This window comes from Hesperophylax consimilis, chromosome 2 (assembly GCF_061612785.1).
Source record: "Hesperophylax consimilis isolate HC1 chromosome 2, BYU_Hcon_1.0, whole genome shotgun sequence".
In the NCBI taxonomy this organism is placed as follows: Eukaryota; Metazoa; Arthropoda; class Insecta; order Trichoptera; family Limnephilidae; genus Hesperophylax; species Hesperophylax consimilis.
The window spans coordinates 45,395,094-45,417,177 of NC_142837.1; the positions used below are offsets into that span (position 1 = coordinate 45,395,094).

The window sequence follows — 22,084 nt, forward strand, 5'->3', positions numbered from 1 at the left end:
TTTTCATCTTTTATAAACTTCAATATGTCCATTTCCGGTGGTAATATTTGAACAGACTTGCAACATTGTTTTGTTGTGACGTTTGGTTGACATTTGTATTTTGTGACTGACATTTCGATTGTAAAAATCTCTTGAAAATGGATGTTTCAGTAAAGAAAAAGATATCTTCTTTATGTCTGGTGTCTCAAAAGAAACTTGAGAGTATTCTGCTAACATGTGGAGAGACCAAGGATTTGATTATCGAGCCAAGTCTTATTGAACCTTTGGAGCGAATTTGTGCAGCTTCTTGGCTAAGGTTAGTTTATGATAAGAAATATTTTTATAATTATTTATTTACGGTACAAGTACCTAAAGTAACAATGTTGGGCATAGTTTACACCACTCGTTTCGAATTCTCAATACGCTAGTCACTTTATTGTAAGTACAATTAAAATTAATTTTTCAGACAGCGCGGAATCGAAAAAATCTACAAGTTGGATCCCAAAATAAATTCTTCCACAAATGCAAACAGGATTTACATGATACCTTCCTGTCTCATCAAATTTAAATATGTTCTCGACCAAATTAACGGACTCCTGAGTCAGAAGGCTGTGGACGAGAACACTCGCATTACCATCATCATCAGCCCCAAGGTCCTGGCCGTGTACGAAACCCTCTTAGAGGAGGAGGGACTGGCGGGAATAGCTATCCTCAAATCGTTCCAGTGGGAACTTATCCTCATGGATGAGAACGTTCTCAGCATGGAACTTCCTTTTCTCTTCAAATCTGTGTTTGTGAACAAGGACTCATCTCTTCTTCCCAGCATCTCCAACACTCTCTGGACCCTGTTCCAAGTGGTGGGGAAGCCCAGCCTGTTTGTGTCCGTCGGTAAACTATCCAGCAGCATCCTGGAGATGTACGACATATTCAGCGAGACGTTTGATCGGGATAAAGCGTTTAAAGGGGAGAGTGACTTTGGTGCTCTGCTCGTGATGGACCGGGATCAGGACTACGCCTCGGGCCTCCTCACTCCCGCCACTTACAGCGGTCTGCTGCACGAGATCTTCAACGTCAAATGCGGCAAGTTAGACCTGGACATCACCAATAACAAGTTCCGACAAGGACAACTGGACCTTAAACTCCGAAAACCAGACACTAAAGAAACCAAATTACCTACCAAAACAGTCATGGCTTTGGACAGTGAACTAGACGCAGTATATTCTGAAATCAGATACAGACACTTTTCAACTGTATTTTCTATTTTGAATGCTAAAGTTAAAGCGTTGAATAGCGACGGGGTTAACATTGGAGATTTGGGAATAACTCAAATGAAACAGTACGTATCCACAAAGCTGCAGCAGATCATCGTGACCAAGCGGAGTCTGGCAAACCACGTCCTGGCCTGCGAGGCCATTGTGGCCAACCTTGGAGATAAGTTCGAGGACATCCAAATCACAGAGCGTTCCATGCTGTACAATAGAAACAAGAAATCTAACCTGTCCTACGTAGACACTAACTTCTGTACCGATGTGAACATGTACACATCCCTCAGATTACTCTGCCTTCTGACTTTGACTCAAGGCATCACTTACGAGGAGTACAATGGTCTTATCACAAAATATTTGCACGCCTTCGGTTACAACTTTTTGTACATTTTTCAAAACCTGAGTTCGGCGGGGATGATCTTGGCTCCGTCGAGTGGCAAGTTACAGCTCGGTTTGCCGAACCTGTCCACCATAAGTGATAGATTGCCGAGATGGCAAAACAATTTTCAAACGGCGGCAAATAAATTAAAGCAACTACCGAGTGACAGTGAAGACGTGAAGATGAGCGATCCCACGTGTCCCAGCTATGTGTTTAGTGGGTCATACGTACCAACAGTCACGGCTATTTCGAAAATAATACTCACCTCTGAAAACACAACAGACCTTTTCACAAAACTGGCTTTCGTATCGGATGTAAAGGTTGGGGGATCTATATTCGACGGTTGCCGAACAAGCGTGGATGATTTGGGAGATAAACTGTCGCAGATCAATATGGATAGTTCTTCAGGCGCCAGTGATCTGGATATCGGATGCAAGGATTTGAAGGTTGCTGCAAATTTTCTGAAAGGCGATGTGAAGTTTTCAGTGATGCCGCTCCGGCCCAAGTCCTTGTTGGTGTTTGTGGTGGGAGGCCTGACGCAGGCGGAGGTGGCTGCGTGCCACCTGCTTTCCAAGCTCACCGGAGGAGACATTGTGCTGGCCACCGACTCCCTCATCACTGGAGAAAATCTTATTCAAGCCGCCACATGAGACTCCGTGTGCATTCCTAGAACTTTACTGACGGCTTATCGTTTAGTTCATTTGTTATTCTGAACTTTTCTATTATTTTTAGTCGAGCGATATTTCTTTAAACATTCCTATATTTTGGGAAATAAAAGTTATCGATGGCGCAAGGCACAGCCTTCATAGCAAAGTGGTCAAGGCATCCAAATTTAAGTCGTAAGGCTGTGGGTTTGATTTCCGCATTGCACAAAATATGACTTAATAAAATACATATATATGGAAGCTGCAACATCTGGATGTTTATTGTTAAATTTGATGAGCTTTACAAAAGTTGTCATAAAAAAATTTTTGGGAGGCGCCAACCCGGGAACCATTCATTGGATAACCAACACCTCTGCCATAGGTCACCCCAAGTGGTTCGCTACCTTTATTGACTTAGCAAGGGTGCCCAGGTTCATAGGGTGAGGTTTATCCAGGTCTTGGCGGCAGATACGGTTGCCGACCAACTGCACCTTAATAGGAGAGAAGGATTTGCACATTCATCACTCCTCGACTCACTGGTCCCTAGATTCCTACCTATCCCTCATACCCTTTTCCTTCCCAGGACTTCCTCACCTTCCTTTCCTTATAAAGACCCTCCACACATTATCCCCATATATTATATAGGGCCTCCTGTGTGGATATAATTTTAAAAAATTATTATTAAATAAAATATATATTTTTTAAAGATTTTATATAAAAATAAATATAAAGCACTGATTGTTTGTAACAAAATGTATTAAAATTTAAATAAACATTTATTTATTTACATTGTTTATAACTATTAAAAAAAAACACATTGCGGAGAGGTCAAGTGTTATAGATCGATCAGTTGATCACACAGTAATACAGCGTGTTCCCATTGAACGTGTGGTGGAATGGAAGTCTTTTGGAGATCTGGTTACTTGCGCAGGTACTGGGTGAACTTGTGGAACTGTTCCACCAGGGCTGGCATCACGGCGCTCACGGAGAGCTCTAGGAGACCCTGGAGGTATTGCACAGCGGCTTCGTCTCCCAGGTCCAACCTGAAATTAATTGTATCATATGTAATAATGACTGTCCACGCCAATTATCCACTCGAACAATTGTTGCCCAAGTGGTAGTTTATTATAAAAACTAAAAATATGCGATAATCTAGGTGAAATCTAGGTGCTTTAAACCGCAGTAAGCAGTTCATATCTTTCCATATTAATATTAGAAAGTATGATATTAATTAAATCGAATGGCTGAATCAAAAAACAAACACCCGGAAATCTCCGTTGAGCCAAATGGCGCGTGGCGCTAGTAAAAACCTCAAGGGTACTGTGTTAGGTATTATCAGCGCCTTGGCTCCTTGAGCGGACAGCTCCAATTGCGCCTGCACAGGGCCGGCCCTGGTTGCTCAATTAACTGATGCTACTATAATCCACCGTTATTTTTAGTAGCATTCATATGTCAAATTAAGTTTAGCACCGTGTGCCTAGACTCGATTTCCAAGCTTTGTCACAATCTGTTACTATATCGCCGTCTAGTTTACCATTTTACTGGTCACAGGGTTCATTATTAATAGTTGTTTTAGGACATTTGGTTAATTCTCTGTGTATTCTAGCAACTGTCAAATATGTTTTTATGATCATATTGTTTTACACCTTTTTTTTATTTGTATGAGTTAACAAAATGGAGTTTTCTCGAAAGCGTAAACTTTAAATCAAAAAATTGAAATTTTACGAAAGATCGATGCAGTGTTTGTTCGTTTTTACGAAATACCTGTTTTAACTATTACTTTCCTAATTGCCTCATTCCTAACCGCTTTTACTAATTGGACACTTGCCCGATTTTATGGAGTGGCGGATTAGTGAGGAGTATATTGTTTACAAACCTCAGTCGATCTTGCACCTTCTTGACGGCCTTATCGGGCTCCAGGGCGATGTCGGGTACCGTAGCGTCCACCATGAGCGAGAACAAGTTCAGCATGAGATTGGCGTGCCTGCAAATCAATACATTGTAAATTATTCATAGTTTCGTAAAGTTTTCAAATACTATCCATGAGTCTCGGAATCGTTCACATGAAGCCTACGCTTCCAACCTAAATGCAGAATGTTATTTTTATAGAAATTATTTGGGAAAATGCACTAAGCAATTAACAGTAACTTACAATAATTGAAAGAATTTCTATTGATACTGGCAATTCACAAATCGGAGGAGAATCCCAAATAATAAACATAAAATTATTGATTGATTTACATAGCAATGGGGGATTCAGTATTTACCAGACAATGGGGAATAACAGATTAATAACGGGGATAATTACACACAGTAGGGTAACTAATTATCAATTATCTTTTAAAGTAGAAATATATTAGTTTCATTATCAAACTCCCACTAATAGTGTGTACAAGTAAATTGGGTGACCGGATAACTCCTCAAAATGACAATTCAACACACCTATAAAAAGTGCTATTAAGTTATGAAAAGTGATAAAACAAAAACTAGGTTAAATAGGTTACATGTGTAACTATTTAACCTACTTTTTGTTTCATCACTTTACATAACTTGATAGCAATTTTTATAGGTGTGTTGAATTGTCATTTTGAGAAGATATCATGGAAACAGTAAATAGAATGCATTTACAAAAAATTTATAGACAGTGGGTACTTAAAAAAACATAATTAAAATTTAATGACATGTGTTTAATAAATAATGAACCAGGATAACACCAAAAGACAATAGACAATAATTTTAGACATTTTGTTTTTAAAAAAAACATGGCACAAGACGGCCTCTGTGTTTTTATTTTTACTTGGAATGTCTGAATTTAAAGGGCCTGCCGCGACGGAAATCGTGTTTTTTGCTTTTTTTATATGGAATTTCAAGGGACTGAAAAACTAACTTCTTAATTGTGAAAGCTTCTTAAGTGGAAACCTCTAAAGCGAGTTTTACTGTAAATGAATTGGTTGGTATGTTAATGACCTGCGCAGATGGAAGAAGGCGGTGTAGCACTGCTTGCGGAACTCCTGGAAGTGTTCGGAGCCAGCACCGCCCATGGCCTCCACCATCTCGCGGCTGAGCTTCATGGGCGGCGGGAGCGGCTTGGGGTCACGGCCCAGGATGTAGCCGAAGTCGATGTGGAACAGCGCCCCCGAGGTGGTCAGCAGCAGGTTGTCCAAATGCCGGTCTCCAACACCTGAACAAGATAGTAATACTCAGGAGATAGTTTCGCATTGACATGATGCACATGATTTTTTGCATCGTACTGTGTTTCAAGTCTTAACAATCAGTGCTTCCCGGTGCACCGGTCGCACCGGGACAGGAGTGCTCCTGGCTGGGGTGGAACAACTGTATCGTAATCGTATTGTATTGTAGTTTTAATAGTATACATTTGACTTCGACAGTGAGTTGCGGGTGTGCAAATTAGTAAAATATAAAATCATATTAATGAAATTTTTCTTACCTAGAATATATGTAATAATGCAATAACCCGCACAGCTCTTGATGTAAGTGTCCATTATCTCAGGTTTGATTCCGTAAGGAGATGTCTCCGAGGGGTGATGCTTCCTGAAGAAATTGTGAATACTTCCCTCCGCAGCCAAAGCCTCGGCTACAGTAACCGACTCAATGAACTGCAAGAACCCATGCTTTGAACTTGTCGCCAGAACTCGGTACGGAGTCAATTTCAGATCTAAGTTCTCTCTTCTCAAGAGTTTGTCCATCAGAGTAATCATTTGAAGCACCAATTGATCCTGTCGCAGATCGTCTCCGTGCTTGAATATAGCTTCGTATTCGCTTCCGTCTACCGTGATAAATGTCAATTTGGACGGCATTAGCGCAGACTTGAAAAGACTCGCCTTCTTGGCGACTATTCCTTTGATCAGAACACTGGGATCCAGGGGGAACGGAAGAGGCTCAAAGTTCTGGAAGTTGAACTTGAACATCTCGGGATCGGCCAGGAGTTGCTGAAGTCTTTCAGCCTTCTTGTTACGGTTGATGCTTTCCCCGGTCACAGATTTCACGAGCTTTACAAGTTTGTCGATGAAGATTTGCTGCCTTGCTAAAAATGATCGTCTTCGCTGTAATTCAGTGTTTCCTGAAAAATAACCAAGTTGCTTTCCATGAACAGAACTAGTTTCGGCTGCAAGGAGCCACAGACTTGAGTTGAGTGATAGTCTTATAATCGTTTGAATAAAGGTAGTTTATGAAATGTTTCTTTTTATTTTCAGCATCAAATGAAGTGACTAATATATTGTGCATGCTTTACCTTTAGCGAGGGTCTGCGAGAAGGTCTTCATGACGGTGAGGTACATGTCTCGCACGACGCCATCCTGCTTGACGCGCGTGTCCTGGTCCTCGCACTCGATGAGCAAGTACCAATACAGGTAGTTGGCCAGTGCCGAATTGCCGCACGCCCGCTCTATCAGGAAGGAGGCCAAGTTCCCCTTTATGTCAGTCTCACCCATTCCATTACTGCAGAATTAAAAGAAATCAATCATTACTACAATTAACTTAAATCAGTCATCCAGTGGTATCCTATAATACCCAATCAGAATGCTGAACAAGTTGCCTCAATGTCGTCCATTGATACGCTTGGTGTAACTCTAAGTAACCAGCTTAGGCGCGGGGGTTCCATGAAAGTTAGAGTCAGGCGTCAGGTGAGAATGCTGCCCTTGTTCTACCAGTATTTCAATGGAAGATTTTTGAATACAGCTCAAGAGTCCCAACTGCTTCCAGCCGCCTGGGGCCAGTGAGACTATGGCATCCCCAATTGGGGTTTCTTGTGAGGTTGAAGGTAGTGGGGAGAGGAAGGAGTATGGGAGGTGTAAGACCACCAATAGTCAATTCTAAATGGTTTTCTTACACCTGGGCGATACTGAGAGTATCTTCCACTCTTGAACGTGCTGCAAATACACTATTTATTATTTTAAATGAGTAAATCGAGAAATAACACAAATTAATCAAATAAAAATTTCTTGCGCATGCTCGGGTTTTTTTTTTTTTGTTATTAAATTTTATTTAGTTATAAAATTTTACATTTTATGTCTAGTGTACATCTATTCTAAAACTAAAAGAAAAATATTCTATTACCTACTAACTAGTATTTCGACTTCACAACATTGAGACATAACCCACGAAAAACTGCAAGACTTCCTTAACATTTAAAGGATATTCATTGATTATTATTATTTTGAAACCTTTATAATAAATATTGTTTTGTGTTGCCGATAAATTTGTCTTAGGAAGCCTAAAATTGTTGCAGCTTCTCGTAGGATAGTCATCGACTGTAGTATTAATACTAACACTTTTTAACCTCTCAGACAAAGACTTTTATTTACTGTGTGTTCCTTTGAGAACTGTCAAAACGTGAAAATTTTTGTGTTATTTACGAGTTTTGCTAAAAGCTTCATAACTCACGTTTTGGGAAACATAGCCTCATTTTAAAATATGTTTTGGAAAGATTATGAAATTCACTATCGTATTGTGTTGTTATACGTAAATATTTGCGTTTCTAAATATACATTTTATGAAAACATCAAAAATATGTAAAAATCGATGACCATTATTTCAAAGCCGTGAAAAATGTACTTTTTTCTGAGTATCATAAAGAAATAACACTTTATATATTGAAGAAATATAATTAAAAACTATTAGTCACCTCAAAATATTAACCGTCCAAACTAAAATATTTTTAATAAATTATTTAGAAATGCAATAAATTATGAACGAACAAGATGACAGATCCAGATTATCCAAGGCTTAGATAATGCACCTCTACGTTCCATAGATATTCTTGAATACAGACGCGTAGCGTTATTCATTATCGATACTCTGTTTTTTAAATCATAGCAATCCGTATACTAGTGATGGAAATAAATCGATTTTTGTAAAATCTCGCGCGTTTACGTGAAAAGACGTTCTAATGTCTTGACCGCTATTATCATATTTACGTCTCTTGACGTTCTAATGTTCTGAGTGGTTAACATATAATCTGGTAACATTTTATTTTTAATTTGTATATAAATACTAGGGTATTATAGACCAAACTTTGCCACACACTTAGAATATTGAGTTGGCATTGCATAGAATCCGCAACTTCGGCTTGCTGGCTGAGGGCCTTACCCCTCGACCAGAGAGGCCGTCATTGATCCCTTCAGCACCAGTGCACAGTCGGGAAACACGCCAAATGCACACCCAACATTTGTACATAGTTGACACTTGTCACATGAGAACGGATCGTTTCCGCAACACGTTCTTGAGTTCAACAGCTCTTGAAGAGACCACATTCATGTGAGCATACATATTCACTTCTATCTCTCCTCAAAAATACCTTCATCATCATCCCCAAAGATTTGTTTTGTTAGATTTTAGAAGTAAGCATGATGACATAGGCCCCGAGAGAAATTATTTTTCTCAAAGCCTCCCGTGTGGAGTTAATGTAAAAAAGAAATAAATGTTAATCTTACCAATAGATGTCGCTGATGTCGGCATTGTTATTGGATTGACTCACGTTGAAACTGTTGAGCGACTGATTGTCCAGGGCGTTTGCATTGTTCATATCATTGTACTGAGAGGAAATTATAAACGGCTGCGGAGAATCTGAAATACACACACCATATATAGAATAAATATTCTTGCTTTTAACCCCTAATTAACCCCTCAAATCTCGTTAGGACATTGGTAGCCACGAACATTATATTTCATATCTGACCGGGGCATTCATACACTATAAAAAGTTTTTTTTTTTTTTTCTATAATGCCAAGATATGTGACTTGTTCGTCGTTGGAAAGATAAATAATTATTCTTGTGAGTTTGTCTCAAATATTTATATGTGATTAGCTGTACACCTCCACGCGTTGCTGTGGCTCAGTCTGTCTGTGCAGATAGAGAAACAATAGCGCGTGTTGCTGTTAAGTCCAACAAGCGCTTTTTTTTTCAAAAAAATATGTGTGTCCAACAGATGGCGCTGTTTTTCATATGTCACAGTTGACATTCATATAATATATGTAGATAAAAACACACGCGTATTTGAATGCAACGTTGTGTCAAAATTTCTAAGCAATCGATGAGGAACTTTCGGAGATGTAAGATTTTGAACAAATGAACATTTACATTTTTATTTATATAGAAGATTCTACAGATAAATTCCAAAAAAATATGTGTTATGTATTTAATAATATTATGATTTCAAATTGGATTATCATCGACTGTTGAAAATTAAAAAATTATTTATATTGTGTAAACAGCATAAAAAGTCAAGTGACATTGTTCTAATTAATTCCCTACAATAAAGGAATGTGTTTGCAAAATATCGAATTCCTTCAAAATTATGGACATTGTGAGTCAAAATGTATCAGATGTAAAGTTTTTTCATGTTTGATATGAAAATTTTATTTTTTAGAAATATCAATATTTATTTCAAATACAAGCATGTCAAAGTTAATTTTATTTAGCTTCTACAATGGTATTTCTTTTTATTCCTAAGAGAAAGTCCAATTATGTCCTAAATCCTGTATCTAAATTTCGCTAATAAACAATTAGTTAATGTTAATTAAGTGTTTAGATATTTATTTAATCAAAAAATAGTTTTTGACATAAAAAAAAACATAATCTGCACATCTCACTAGGGCATTCCTGGGTCAAGATGTCTTAATCTTAAGTGACCTATCAGGTAAGAATGGTACTGTATATTATCTCCATTTATAGTTAGTAATAACATAGATCATTGTAGAAATGTATTATATATTTGTACAGGTGACACGGTATGTCATCAAAATGACAATTTGACACACCTGCAAAAAGTGATATAAAGTCATGAAATGTGATGAAACAAAAACTAGGTTAAATAGGTTACATGGGTAACTATTAAACCTAGTTTTTGTTTCATCACTTTTAATGACTCTATATCACTTTTTAAATGTGTGTTGAATTTTCATTTTGATAAAATATCATGGAACCATTTGTACAGCACCCTTGAGGTGATTTTGCACAAAAACTGCACTAAACAAATCACAACTTCAAAAATAAGAATTATATGGCACATTTAGCCAATATATAGCACATTCATCGTGTCGTTGGGACTTGTAGGTAAAATAATTTTAATGCCTGAAGGGTTAAAGGGTTAGTTGAAGGGTTAATAAATAACTTCCAAAACTACTAACCCACAGTAGCAGCGACGCTGGTTGAGATATCCCTTTTATCTATTTGAGAAGTGCTGGCGGTGTTGATATTTGGAGGGGATTTTGATTCGGCTAGTGTTGATGTGGAAGCTTCCACACTGGGATTTAAATGTTTATAAACTGAAACAAAAATAGAGTTGTTGAACCATCATTACGTACCATTAAAGCTACCTACATATCACTAATTTATAAAGGACTTGCTGATGTGTACCCGGCGTTACTCGGGGTTGTGAATGGTTTGAGTATAGTTTTAATGTTGTGAATTTTAGTGTGCCTGAAAACAATTGACAGTCCTGCCATCGATGCCACTATTAAATTCCATGTGCCGACTAGGAACACAAGACAAAATGTAACATTCTTCTGCAATACAATCAACACATATCAGACACACTCACTAACCAATAGGATGCATGATCTGGGCAACAAGTTTAGGGATACTATTGATAAGCACTTTGCTAAATCCTACAAATTAGTAGTATTGTTCTAGTTTCTATATTATTTTATGGTACTGTTACATGTTTTATTATTTTTGTATAATTTTCCACAGCTCACTAGGTATATAATATATTCTGTTCTTATAATCCATGTAAAAGCCCGGCTGGGCGTAAAACCACATAAATTAAAATTAAAGTAAAATAAAACTAAGTGTTTTTTTTTAAGGTGGAAATAAAATTGTTGTTTAGAATTGAAAAAGTTAACTTTTAAGTATTTGTTTTACTTGGTCGTGCCATGTTTTCCTTGAGCTTCTCCAACTTCATCTACCATTCACTTCCACGTCATAAATTCTCCAGAGATGAGCTTTATTTCAAATAAATCCATTTAAAATGGGTATTTTCCATTTTGCATTTTAAATGCTTTTCTCAATGCATTTTCCATTTTAAATGCTTTTTTGCAACATTCTTCCTATTATCTCCACTATTTTTTTTTATAAGCCCCAAATATCAGTCGGTCCTTTACCTCGCTATAACAGACAATTAACATTTGTCAAGTTGCTCCCTGGTAGGAGCCATGACGCTAAATATGGGGCCATGACGCTGTTATATTAAATGTTAGATAGCAGTTTCTCTGTTTTTACGTTGGCAACATTAGTCCTGCGCAAAGTTTATGTGGTTTCATAATCTGTAGTCGTGGTGTTTTTGGATTTACCATCATGTAATATGTTTTTTCTACATTGTTGTCCATTATTAAATGACAAAATTGTTTAAAAATTCTATAATTATTTTAATTGTTTGACCTGAGAAACCATTTTGTATTTTCAATGCATTTTGAAAATAGGTATTTTGCATTTGAAATGCTTTTCTAAAAACCATTTTGCATTTTCAAATGGAAAAGTTTTGACCCATTTCCATTTTGCATTTCAAATGGTTTTGGGTACCCATTTTGCACATCTCTGATATTCTCCTTACAACCCATTCTTCCTTCATCACATATGCCTAATATTACCATACATGTATAAGTATTTAATTCATTTGACTGTGCCATATCTTCCTCGGGCGTCCCTGACTTTTTCTACCATTCACTTAATGTAGTATCATGAAATCCACATTGTTACTGTTAAAATACTACATTATGTTAACTTTAACTAGACTCCATATCTCTTTCCAATGCAGAAATAATGCGTTAAGTCCCCGACATCTTCCACCATTCAAACTACTGTCTAAACACTCTTGGCACTAATAAGAACAAACATTGAAATTTTCATCGCAATCGGATAAATGGTATAGGAACGCTTACGGGACAAAGTAACATTAATTTATATTGTATATATATATAGATAGCATTTACCTTCTTTGATTTCATCGAAATTTTCATATTTTAATGCTTGAACTAGTTGAAGAAGGTAAACCATCAAATCTTCATCTGGGGCCTGCTTCAGTCTCGATATGGCGTATCTGAAAATCCACACATTTCTCCATAAATAATTAAGTACTTAATTCAATATAGATTGGGAGTTTTACTTCCATCTTCTGTAGAGATACGCAAGTATTTGATACTCATGTTGTGTACTCACGTTGCAAACAACTTATCGCGCACAAAATCACGAGACCTGCAATACCACCAATCATTGTTGACAAATTATTAATAGTCGCTTGAAATATCCATACAAATTGAAAATATCTCCCGAGTAAAAATTAATGCCGCCGACGGGAATTGAACCCGCACCTTCTGATATTCAGTCAGGTGCTCTGGACCACTGAGCTATGTCGGCTTATTTCCAACACGCCAAAAAATAATGTTGGTTGTTTACAGGTGAAAACATATAATAAGCCGTAATTTTTGATTGAAGTACTAGTACATATTGAATTATTTGGCGTGTTGGAAATAAACTGACGTAGCTCAGTGGTCTCAGAGCACCTGACCGGACATCAGAAGGTGCGGGTTCAATTCTCATCGGCGAGATATTTTCAATTTGTATGGATATTTCAAGCGACTTATTATTGCTTATAATAATTTGTTATCCTTTGTGCTATGCATAAAAAAACCTTGTCTTATAAACATTAATTTATCATTAAAAAAAAATAATCATTGATGAATTCTCAAAACGTCAAAAACTAGAATGCTTTTATAACTTCTCACACAGCCAAACATTTGCTGTAGCTATCATTTATAAATCATATCATTCTTTGTTGACTGTTTTGTTCATAGCGTTGATATAAAGCACACGCATTGATGCAAAATGTCTGACGCAAGTGACGTCATGTTTAAAGTCTCGCTGGCGTGAGTGGGAACAATCTTGGTCGTTGACTGGTCGCGGGAGTGTCCGCACTGTGTTCTGTTTCAGTTTTAGTCGCCGAGATACTGAAATCGTCGAGTATCGGAAACTTGCGTATCCCTGGGGAAGAAGGGCCTAAAAGAACTTAGAAACGATAGAAGTAATTCACCAAGAGGAATTGCTTTTCCTGGCATAGATTAACCCTTTTATTGCCATAAATATTTTGTCAAAATATGCTGGAAATGAAGTGCATTTTTATAGATAATTTATATAAAAAAGAAAAACACTTGCCATTTCTGTTACAATACACTAATTTTAATAATTTTTTCAACATTCTCTTCAGAAGGTTTCAAACTATGATAATAAAAGCACAGAAATTGAATACCACATATTTATTGACAAATTACATAAAATATTTTCATAATATTATATTTTTATAAAAGATTTTCCTACACAAATACTGTGCAGTCCTTTTTTACACAATGAGCAAATCAGGTTGGATCTTTTCACAGAGCTACTGTCCTTACTGCTGCATGGTGACCGGGTATGTCATCAAAATGACAATTCAACACACTTCCAAAAAGTGATATAAAGTCATGAAAAGTGATGAAACAAAAACTAGCTTAAATAGGTAACTAAAACCTAGTTTTTGTTTCATCACTTTCAATGACTTGTATATCACTTTTTAAAGGTGTGTTGATTTTTAATTTTGATGAAATATCATGGAACCGAACGCAATTTAATGAATAAAAATATAAACGCAAGAACACGACCGTCAGTGACGCGCGCCAAAAGTGGCGGTGGCATTTTTCGCACACCTACCTATGAACGCCACGGCGCTTTTCGGCACTGTGAGGGTTAATTATATATTTAATAACAAATGTGCTTTTAAGAGGTGCATTTTTAAAATCATTCACCAGGACTCTCTTATATCTTGACACTGGGAGGGAAGGCAGGACTGAGTACTGACCTGCGAACTGCGGGATGCGTGAAATTGGGTGTGAGCAGCTCCAGAGCGTCCTCCACGTCCATGGGGGCCCACTGCTGCATCATGCCCAGCGCCTGTCGCACCTCCGCTGTACAAATAACCACTTTAGCACCAACATCTTCAGACACCCACAGACATTCAAATTGATAGACTTGTCCTAACATAAAATCTGGGTATCATTTCGACGAGCTGAAGGCAAACAATGTGACCATATTTGTTTGGCACCAGGAGGATTCAAGAATGCTTTGAATAAACTACATTATCAGTTGTCCGTTGACTACCAAAGAGCGCACATTTTAATAACTAGACCAAGTACAGAAAGTTAAGTTCGCTAAAGTAAGGCAACGGTCTGCAGAGCAGTCCACCGTGAGACTATCTGAATGTTAATTTTTCACCAAACCAAAAAAAAATACAAAAAAAAGTCACCAAAATCCAAAATTTTATTTACATTTTTTACTCAAAATGTCAGGAATCACTGGTTAAAATAAGTCAAGTACGTCCCTCAACACTCTGTATACATAATATAATATCTTTATTACTATTTTTATTGATAAACTAACATTTATAAGACAAGGTTTTATGCATAGCATAAGGGATAACAAATAATTATAAGCAATAATTAGTCATCCGAAATACTAATACAAATTGAAAATATCTCCCGAGTAAAAATAAATGCCGCCAACGGGAATTGAACCCGTGCCTTCTGATGTCCGGTCAGGTGCTCTGAAACCACTAAGCTATGTCGGCTTATTTCTAATCCGCCAAATGATTCAATATGTACCTTATCAACAAGTACCTCAATCAACCATTACTGCTTATTATATTTTTTTCACCTGAAAACAACCAACTTTTTTTTGTAGGAAAGGCTTTGTTAGTGCTAAATTTCTCACTAGATGGCGTCGAGACATATTATATCTTCATTTATTGGTGAAATATTTTTGACTTGTCAAATATTATTATTTTTCATTGATAAACTAACATTTATAAGACAAGGTTTTATGCATAGCATAAAGGATAACAAATAATTATAAGCAATAATTAGTCATCCGAAATACTAATACCAATTGAAAATATCTCCCGAGTAAAAATAAATTTATGCGTTTATGCATTTATTTTTACTCGGGAGATATTTTCAATTTGTATTAGTATTTCGGATGACTAATTATTGCTTATAATTATTTGTTATCCTTTATTACTATTTGTGTAACATTTAACAAACATGAAATATAATTATTTTTAATTTCTCACTGCAATGTACTTGCTACATCCCAAAATACATGTACCTACCATATTATTATTTATTTATAAATAACTACCGACCACCAACAAGCTAATGCTTCCATGGAAGAGTAGTATTCAAATCTCACAATATGTACATACTTACGTTGTGTGTTTAAAAAATAACATCAAAAAAGTCACCGGTGACCAAAATTTCATTATCATGTTTTACTCTAAATAATGTCAGGAATCACTGGTTAAATTAAGTCAAGTACGTCCCTTAACACCCTGTATATTAATAATCTCTGTAACCTACCCATAATTGGAAAACTAATATCTTTGCAGATGACACTGTGCTTATAGCTCGACATAAAAATTGGAAAGGAACATTCGACATAGCTCAAAATGAAATAGGCCTCGTAAAGACTTGGTTAGATGATAATCTCCTACTATATACTCCCACTGCAACCCAACCAACCTACTAACAATCATAAAATAATAATTCACACTTGTCCAAGACCTGATTCTTCCTGTAACTGCCCAAACTTGGAACAAGTTACCGCAGCAGACCTGTGATAAATCACGGGATATTATAATTGTAGGATTTGTGAAGCTGAAAGTATCAAAAAATATATATTTGCCTTAGGACCATTGCTTCACAAAAGTTTAGTATAGTTGAAAAACATTGCTTGAAATGGCTTTAGTCTTGTTTGATTTCGTGTCAGATCTGAATAGCCAGGTACTTCCCCACTTTCCTCTTCTCCATCTCTTTCTCCTCCCCACTACATTTAGCCTCACAACATACTCCAATTGGCGATGCCATAGTCTCACTGGTTCTAGACAGTTGGGATCAGTTTATTGCGTGCATCCAGGCACTGAAAACCTAAATTAGTATGTTTAATTCCTATCACTTGCCTCAGAACAGGTTACACCTTGTGAGGTAGGTAACGTAAAGCATACAATTAAATTATGTAGCAAATTGTTACTTATATTGGTTTTTGTTTGATACTGTAAAAATAATAATACAATATCAGCACTGAAACTGAAAATATGGAACACTAATAAAAAATAAACATTACCATTCAAACTCCAGTTGACGCACTTCAAGAACTTGGTGAGCGCCCTCTTCTGGCTGCTGAGGTAGAATCGGAACTTCCACACCAGGTCCTGCTCCTCCCCGCTTAGCGGCTTGGTGGATGGATAGGTCACGATAGCAGTCAGCAGGTCTCGCACGCTCGCATTAGGCTTCGCGTCCCGGTCCGACAGGCCCGACCGCAGTGAGCGCGCCAGCTTGTGGTGTTTGCTCTCAACCAGATTCTCCTGCGTGCGAAAACATGTGAAAAAATGCTTTGCGCGTTTGAACAGCAGTTTCACAAGCCCTTCCGTGGCGCAATGCTGCTTGTACGATACCATCGTCGTAGGAGTTGGAGCCGACGGGGCTTTCTTAGTTTTAAAAAAATCCATTTAATATTTTGCAATAACAGTTTAGTCACTAACAATTTTATGTTGAGTTTGATAATGTATGAGCTACACCAATAATTGTTTAAATTGCTGTCAATGTACAAGATTTGTATTAAGCCAATCGCCAAAGAGGTTTCTCTATAATAAAGGATGCAGTATGAAAGAGATTTTGGAGGCGGGATGATGTGAAAAAGAATACCACTGTCCTAGGTTTAACTGGAAGGATACAGGAGACCTGTAGGTTTTGAGGAGTTGCTTTTAAATATGGTTGTGTTGCTGATAATATATCACATATAGTGTTGTCACCAGAACTTTTTTTAAATAATTTAAACTTATTTTTAATTATTGATTCAGTAGATAATGAAGTTAAATTATGCTCATATGGTCAGATTTAGAGTTCAAATAACGTTGTTTAACACTGTCAAATTACTAAGAAGATCATGTTGGTCAAAAATTATTATTAATCAGACGTCTTTCCATAGAAGTCTTCGTAAAATTACATATTAGCTGATGTATTTAAACCACATAATTCAAACACTGACTTATTAATAAAATTAAACAAATCACAAACTACGTTCGATTCAGATCACTTCCAGTTCCAAAAAATCGTGAATAAAATCACAGTTACATATCACAAATTTCTGCAAGTTGATTTCGACGATCGCGGAGGAATTCAAGTCCATTTTAATTTTGCACATAACTGTCGTCATAAGATATTGATTGATGTTAATAGGGTCAGCAGCACTGAAGGAAAGCCTACACAGTTCAGGAATAGAGTTAAGATTACTACTTGTGGAGGGTGTGCAATACTGCGCAATGTGCATTCAACTTGCATGAAAGCGAAAGTGTCAATAAACAGCTTATAATAATACGTGGGTAGACTACCAACTGAACTGTATATTGTCACTTTTTACCCCCCAAATCACACACATACAAATACATTATATTATAAATTAATACATCTAGACTTGTTATTGTCTCACAAAATTAAGATAAAATGTGGCAAGTAAGAAACACTATTATATATCTCGAGTTAATTCTTAATTCAAATGTTGTTCATATATTACAAAGATAGACATTAAAAAAATATATGTGCATGAACTAAATAAACGATAGGACCGGGCGGCATTTACGTATTCAAAAGTTGCATGGAATGCTACCTCAAGGCCGACTAGAGTTACAAACCTGGGCGCCTAACGGATTTTGAGGTGTCAAGTGCTGTGCCATAATAGAGCAACGCTAGTTTGCAAATGCCGGCAATTTTTGATGATACTCGTTGTTACTGCTTTTACCGAAAGTATATACATAAACAGAGTGATTAGACTATTTTAGTTGGCCACAGCACTGTCTTCGTAATTTGGCTGTTGCGAGCCCAGAACTCTACTCTAGTCAGCCTTGCATATTATCAATGATACATAAAATCTTCAGACAGGAAGGAACTATATTATTTATAGTAATCCAAAAAAATAAGTTATTTGTCACATGACAGTTTAGCACTAACACAACGAAATCAAAAGCACTACAATTGACTTACTTTTTGCTTGCCACTTTAAAATTTCTACAGCGCATCTTTATATATATTTTAATGTCATTACTGTAAATATTGTTGGGTACGACGGCTTCTGTCATAATTTTACATGTGAGGTATTATTCACAATATTTTGAGTTATGTTTTTAAATAATTTTAAGTTAGATTACATCATTATTATATGCTCAATATAAACAATCTTATTTAAGCGTAAATAGTTATTGTTTATTTCTTAAAAAGTAATTAAACTCATGATAAGTTTTAATTTACAAATGAATATTATTATGTAGGTTCTGATTTTATTTATTAACTAACTGACGCGCACCTGGCGTTGTTGACTTTTCTCTACTTTCAATAAATATAATATCCATGTATTACACATGTAAACCTTCCGGAAGAAATTCTATAAATGATTGTGAAAAACCTTATCAAACTCCGTTGAGTAGTTTAGAAGAACTAAGCGCACAAACAGACAGATGCGGATAGTGACTTTGTTGTAGAGATACCAATGTATTGTCATGATTATGAATTTACTAAAAGTTTATCAGGAAACGGCCTGTAATCCTGTTTTTAGTTCATTATGATCTGGGATATTCCCGAACATTGTGAAATGCTCTCAAATACTCACGAATGTTCTGGACTGTTCTAGAAATTTCTAGAGGGAGAAACTTCCAACTCATGCATCTTCAAAAGCACGCCCTTCAGGTAAAAACGGGAACCTCCTTCATGGATGGGGGATAGAGGGCTTCCACACCATATAACTCCCTTTATCGTACCGGGACTCGTTAATTAATTACTTATTAAATACTTTTCTAATATATAAATATATATTGATTTTATTTTAGCCATATATACACCCAGCTTTACGAATGTCTAGTTGATTATAATATATACGTACATAAACTATTACACTTTTTTTTAATTAATATGGCTCCTACAATTCAGCTTAATCTATCAATTGGAGCAGACTTTATAGTTTCCAGAAGTGCATTATAATATTGCATTCCTTTGAATAGTAAAGTGGTTTGTGTATTGGCTTTGTCCTTTTTTGGTGGCCTAATTTCATTGCACGTTCTTGTGTTATGTCTGTGAATGTCCTTGTATAATTTTGTTTGAAAAGTATTTTGGTAATATGCTGTTTATTATTGTATGTATAAATATCATCGCAATCAAGATCAGCATCTGTTTCACTGTTAAAATTATATTAAGGAGAACCTTGTGGTCTACGCGGGTAATTTAAAAATGTCGCTAGAAGAAAGGTATTTTTCGCTCGAATAATCGCGTAGACCACAAGGTTCTCATCGGCCGAATGACATATTCTTAAACAGGGAATTTTTACCTAAATTCTGACATCGATTTCATTCGTGTGGCCGATGAGATATTTTGCCGCATCTGGAGGATACCTACAATGTCATTTGTTAGGTACTTTTCCCCACACAAAAGTTGGCTGAACGATTTTTTTTTTCATAACAAATTTGCAATCAACTTTTGCCGTTAGTTTTGGTAATGTGGCACGTCGGATATTTTCATCCCAAAAATGACACCGGAAGTCGTCGCTTTCCAGGACTCCTCCCAGGCCGAAATCTGGATGAATGCGTTTTTTTAACTAATCTTATTTGGGGTTAAAGCCCAGTACTAATTTGGTTCATGTGGCCTATGGGATGGGATTTTTACGCTCATCGCTTGGACTATTACTTTTGAAAATCTATTTCACCCAATCTTTATTCTCATTGATCTATTTTGGTATCTATTCATTTGACAAATTTCTCCTAGAACCAGTGATATTTAATTGGGGCCTTCAGGGAACCAACGGGGAGTTGACTCTACCCCATGGGGCCTTCAGGGAACCAAGAAGGAGTGGAGTGAAGAGGAGAGATGAGACCCTCTTCTCTCGTGGGACTTTTAGGGAACCAAGGAGAAGTGGAGAGGAGAGATGAGGCCACCTCCGTGATCTCTTCGCTTGTGGGGCCTTCACGGAACCAAAGTGAAATGGAGAGGAGAGAGGAGGCTCTCTTTCCTTGTGGGACATTCAGGGAACCAAGGGGGATTTGAGAGGAGAGATGAGACCTGGAAAGACACATTGTGGAACCAGAAGACATAGCCACATATCCAATGACAACCCTGATGAAGTTTATTAAAGGGACCAGGTGACTGTTAAAGGAATGAGGTAAAATGGGAGATAGCACAATGGGCCTACGGCCTAAGTGCTCACGGGAATTATATGTAAACCGTCTCTGCTCTATAAATCAATAAATACTTGGTTAATAATATTTACAATATGATACTAAATTTATACCATATAAATTTAGCGATGCCATATCAATTTGGCAATGCAATATAATACCATATCAGTTAAGTGATAAGATATATTACAATATCAATTTAGCGATACGTTACGATGCCAGATCAATTTAGCAATTCTATATAACACCATATCAGTTTAGTGATACAATACAATATCAATTTAGTGATACGATACGATGCCATATCAGTTTAGCGATACAATACGATGTTGTATCAATTTAGCTATACGATACAATGTCTTATCAATTTGGCAATACGATGCTATGCCATATCAGTTTAGCGAAATGATACGTTGTCATATTTTTTGTTTCTTCAATATTTTCCAATAAAATCTCTACGAGAGTGTTGAAACTCGTACAATATTGGGTTATGGGTAATAAATACATAATATTATGATAACATTGCATACGGTGCACGTCCTTGTACATATCGTAATATAATAATATATACATACATAATATGCATGCAGTTTAACTGTCATGTCATGAAATTTTGCTTCCTCAGCGTATATTACCTATAACACGTGTATATTGTGCTTGTGTATTTGTATGGTTTTATTTTGTTACTAGCTGACGTGTACCCGGCGTTGCTTGGGGACTTATTAATTGTTTAGGGTAAAGTTTTTGAGATTATGAGGCCTTTAAGGTGTACAATTCTGTAGCACATTATTATGATGTATCTCAGTTTAGCCAGCGTAAAATATTTTTTTCAGAACTTGATTACGAAACTTTGACTTTTCTCTACTTTCTATAAATATTATATGCATGTATTATATATATAAACATTCCGAGAGAAATTTTCTAAATGATAGTGAAAACATCAAAATCCGTTACGTAGTTTAGAAGAACTAAGCGCACAAACAGACAGATGCTGATAGAAACTTTGTTTTATACTACTACATATTTATTTTGTAATAAATAATTCAATTAGGATGATATTATTAAACTAACTAACTAACCATCACGCCGTTTGCCGTAGGAGTAGGCAGAGAGGATGAGGAAACAACTCGGTCTTGGCACACACTTCTTGCATCACTCACATTCATACATCGTCTCATTTATTTATTTATTTATTTATTTAAACGCCCATTGGGCTTTTACATACATTGTTATTAGTGTTATTACATTAACTATGTGACATTTAAAAGTTTACGTACATATATAAATAAAATAGTTATTATATCTGTAGTACATAAATGTTTTACAAATAATACAGAATACCATTATGGAGAACAGTTTTTTTTTTTTTTTTGTACTTACTTAGAAAAATAAATGGATTGAAATTAATCAGCATTTATAGGGACTTAAAATCATATTCGAATTGTTATTTAAATTACAATATTAATTTGTAAAGTTAAAACATATATATTAAAGTTAAAAAGTCATAAAAGAAAAGAGTGAAAAAACAGAAGCTAAAAAATGGGTTTTTTACTATGGAGT

General features: G+C 36.2%; 2 protein-coding genes across 5 annotated transcripts in view; one reads left to right on the top strand and one right to left on the bottom strand.

Moving 5' to 3' along the window:
* The first annotated feature begins 86 nt into the window (after positions 1-86).
* On the top strand, positions 87-3,052 carry Vps33B (vacuolar protein sorting 33B). Of its 2 annotated transcripts, none has more exons than XM_089643405.1 (2): positions 87-295; positions 446-3,052. In XM_089643405.1, exons 1-2 carry the CDS (start codon positions 138-140, stop codon positions 2,271-2,273), a joined length of 1,986 nt encoding a protein of 661 aa, XP_089499531.1. In that variant the 5' UTR covers positions 87-137; the 3' UTR covers positions 2,274-3,052. The 2 variants fall into 2 exon arrangements, with proteins under 2 accessions (XP_089499531.1, XP_089499537.1); XM_089643411.1 differs by having other exon boundaries at positions 803-2,273.
* Positions 3,053-3,060: 8 nt separating this feature from the next.
* Pi3K59F (phosphatidylinositol 3-kinase 59F) overlaps positions 3,061-22,084 on the bottom strand; it is a 48,900-nt gene continuing 29,876 nt past the window's right edge. For all 3 annotated transcript variants that reach the window (XM_089643388.1, XM_089643398.1, XM_089643393.1), the window contains 10 exons: positions 16,432-16,672; positions 14,117-14,222; positions 12,219-12,325; positions 10,416-10,553; positions 8,720-8,852; positions 6,520-6,725; positions 5,716-6,348; positions 5,235-5,448; positions 4,144-4,251; positions 3,061-3,310 (listed from right to left, as the gene is read on the bottom strand). In XM_089643388.1, coding sequence (XP_089499514.1) covers positions 3,187-3,310; positions 4,144-4,251; positions 5,235-5,448; positions 5,716-6,348; positions 6,520-6,725; positions 8,720-8,852; positions 10,416-10,553; positions 12,219-12,325; positions 14,117-14,222; positions 16,432-16,672 — 2,010 coding nt within the window. In that variant the 3' untranslated portion in view covers positions 3,061-3,186. The remainder of the gene's footprint in view (positions 3,311-4,143; positions 4,252-5,234; positions 5,449-5,715; positions 6,349-6,519; positions 6,726-8,719; positions 8,853-10,415; positions 10,554-12,218; positions 12,326-14,116; positions 14,223-16,431; positions 16,673-22,084) is intronic.

What these genes read in the sequence shown, in the direction of transcription:
- Vps33B (XM_089643405.1), top strand. Translation starts at nt 138, where the DNA reads ATGGATGTTTCAGTAAAGAAAAAGATATCTTCTTTATGTCTGGTGTCT. An exon ending in TGTGCAGCTTCTTGGCTAAG is followed by an intron (nt 296 to 445) that starts GTTAGTTTATGA and finishes TTAATTTTTCAG; the next exon opens with ACAGCGCGGAATCGAAAAAA.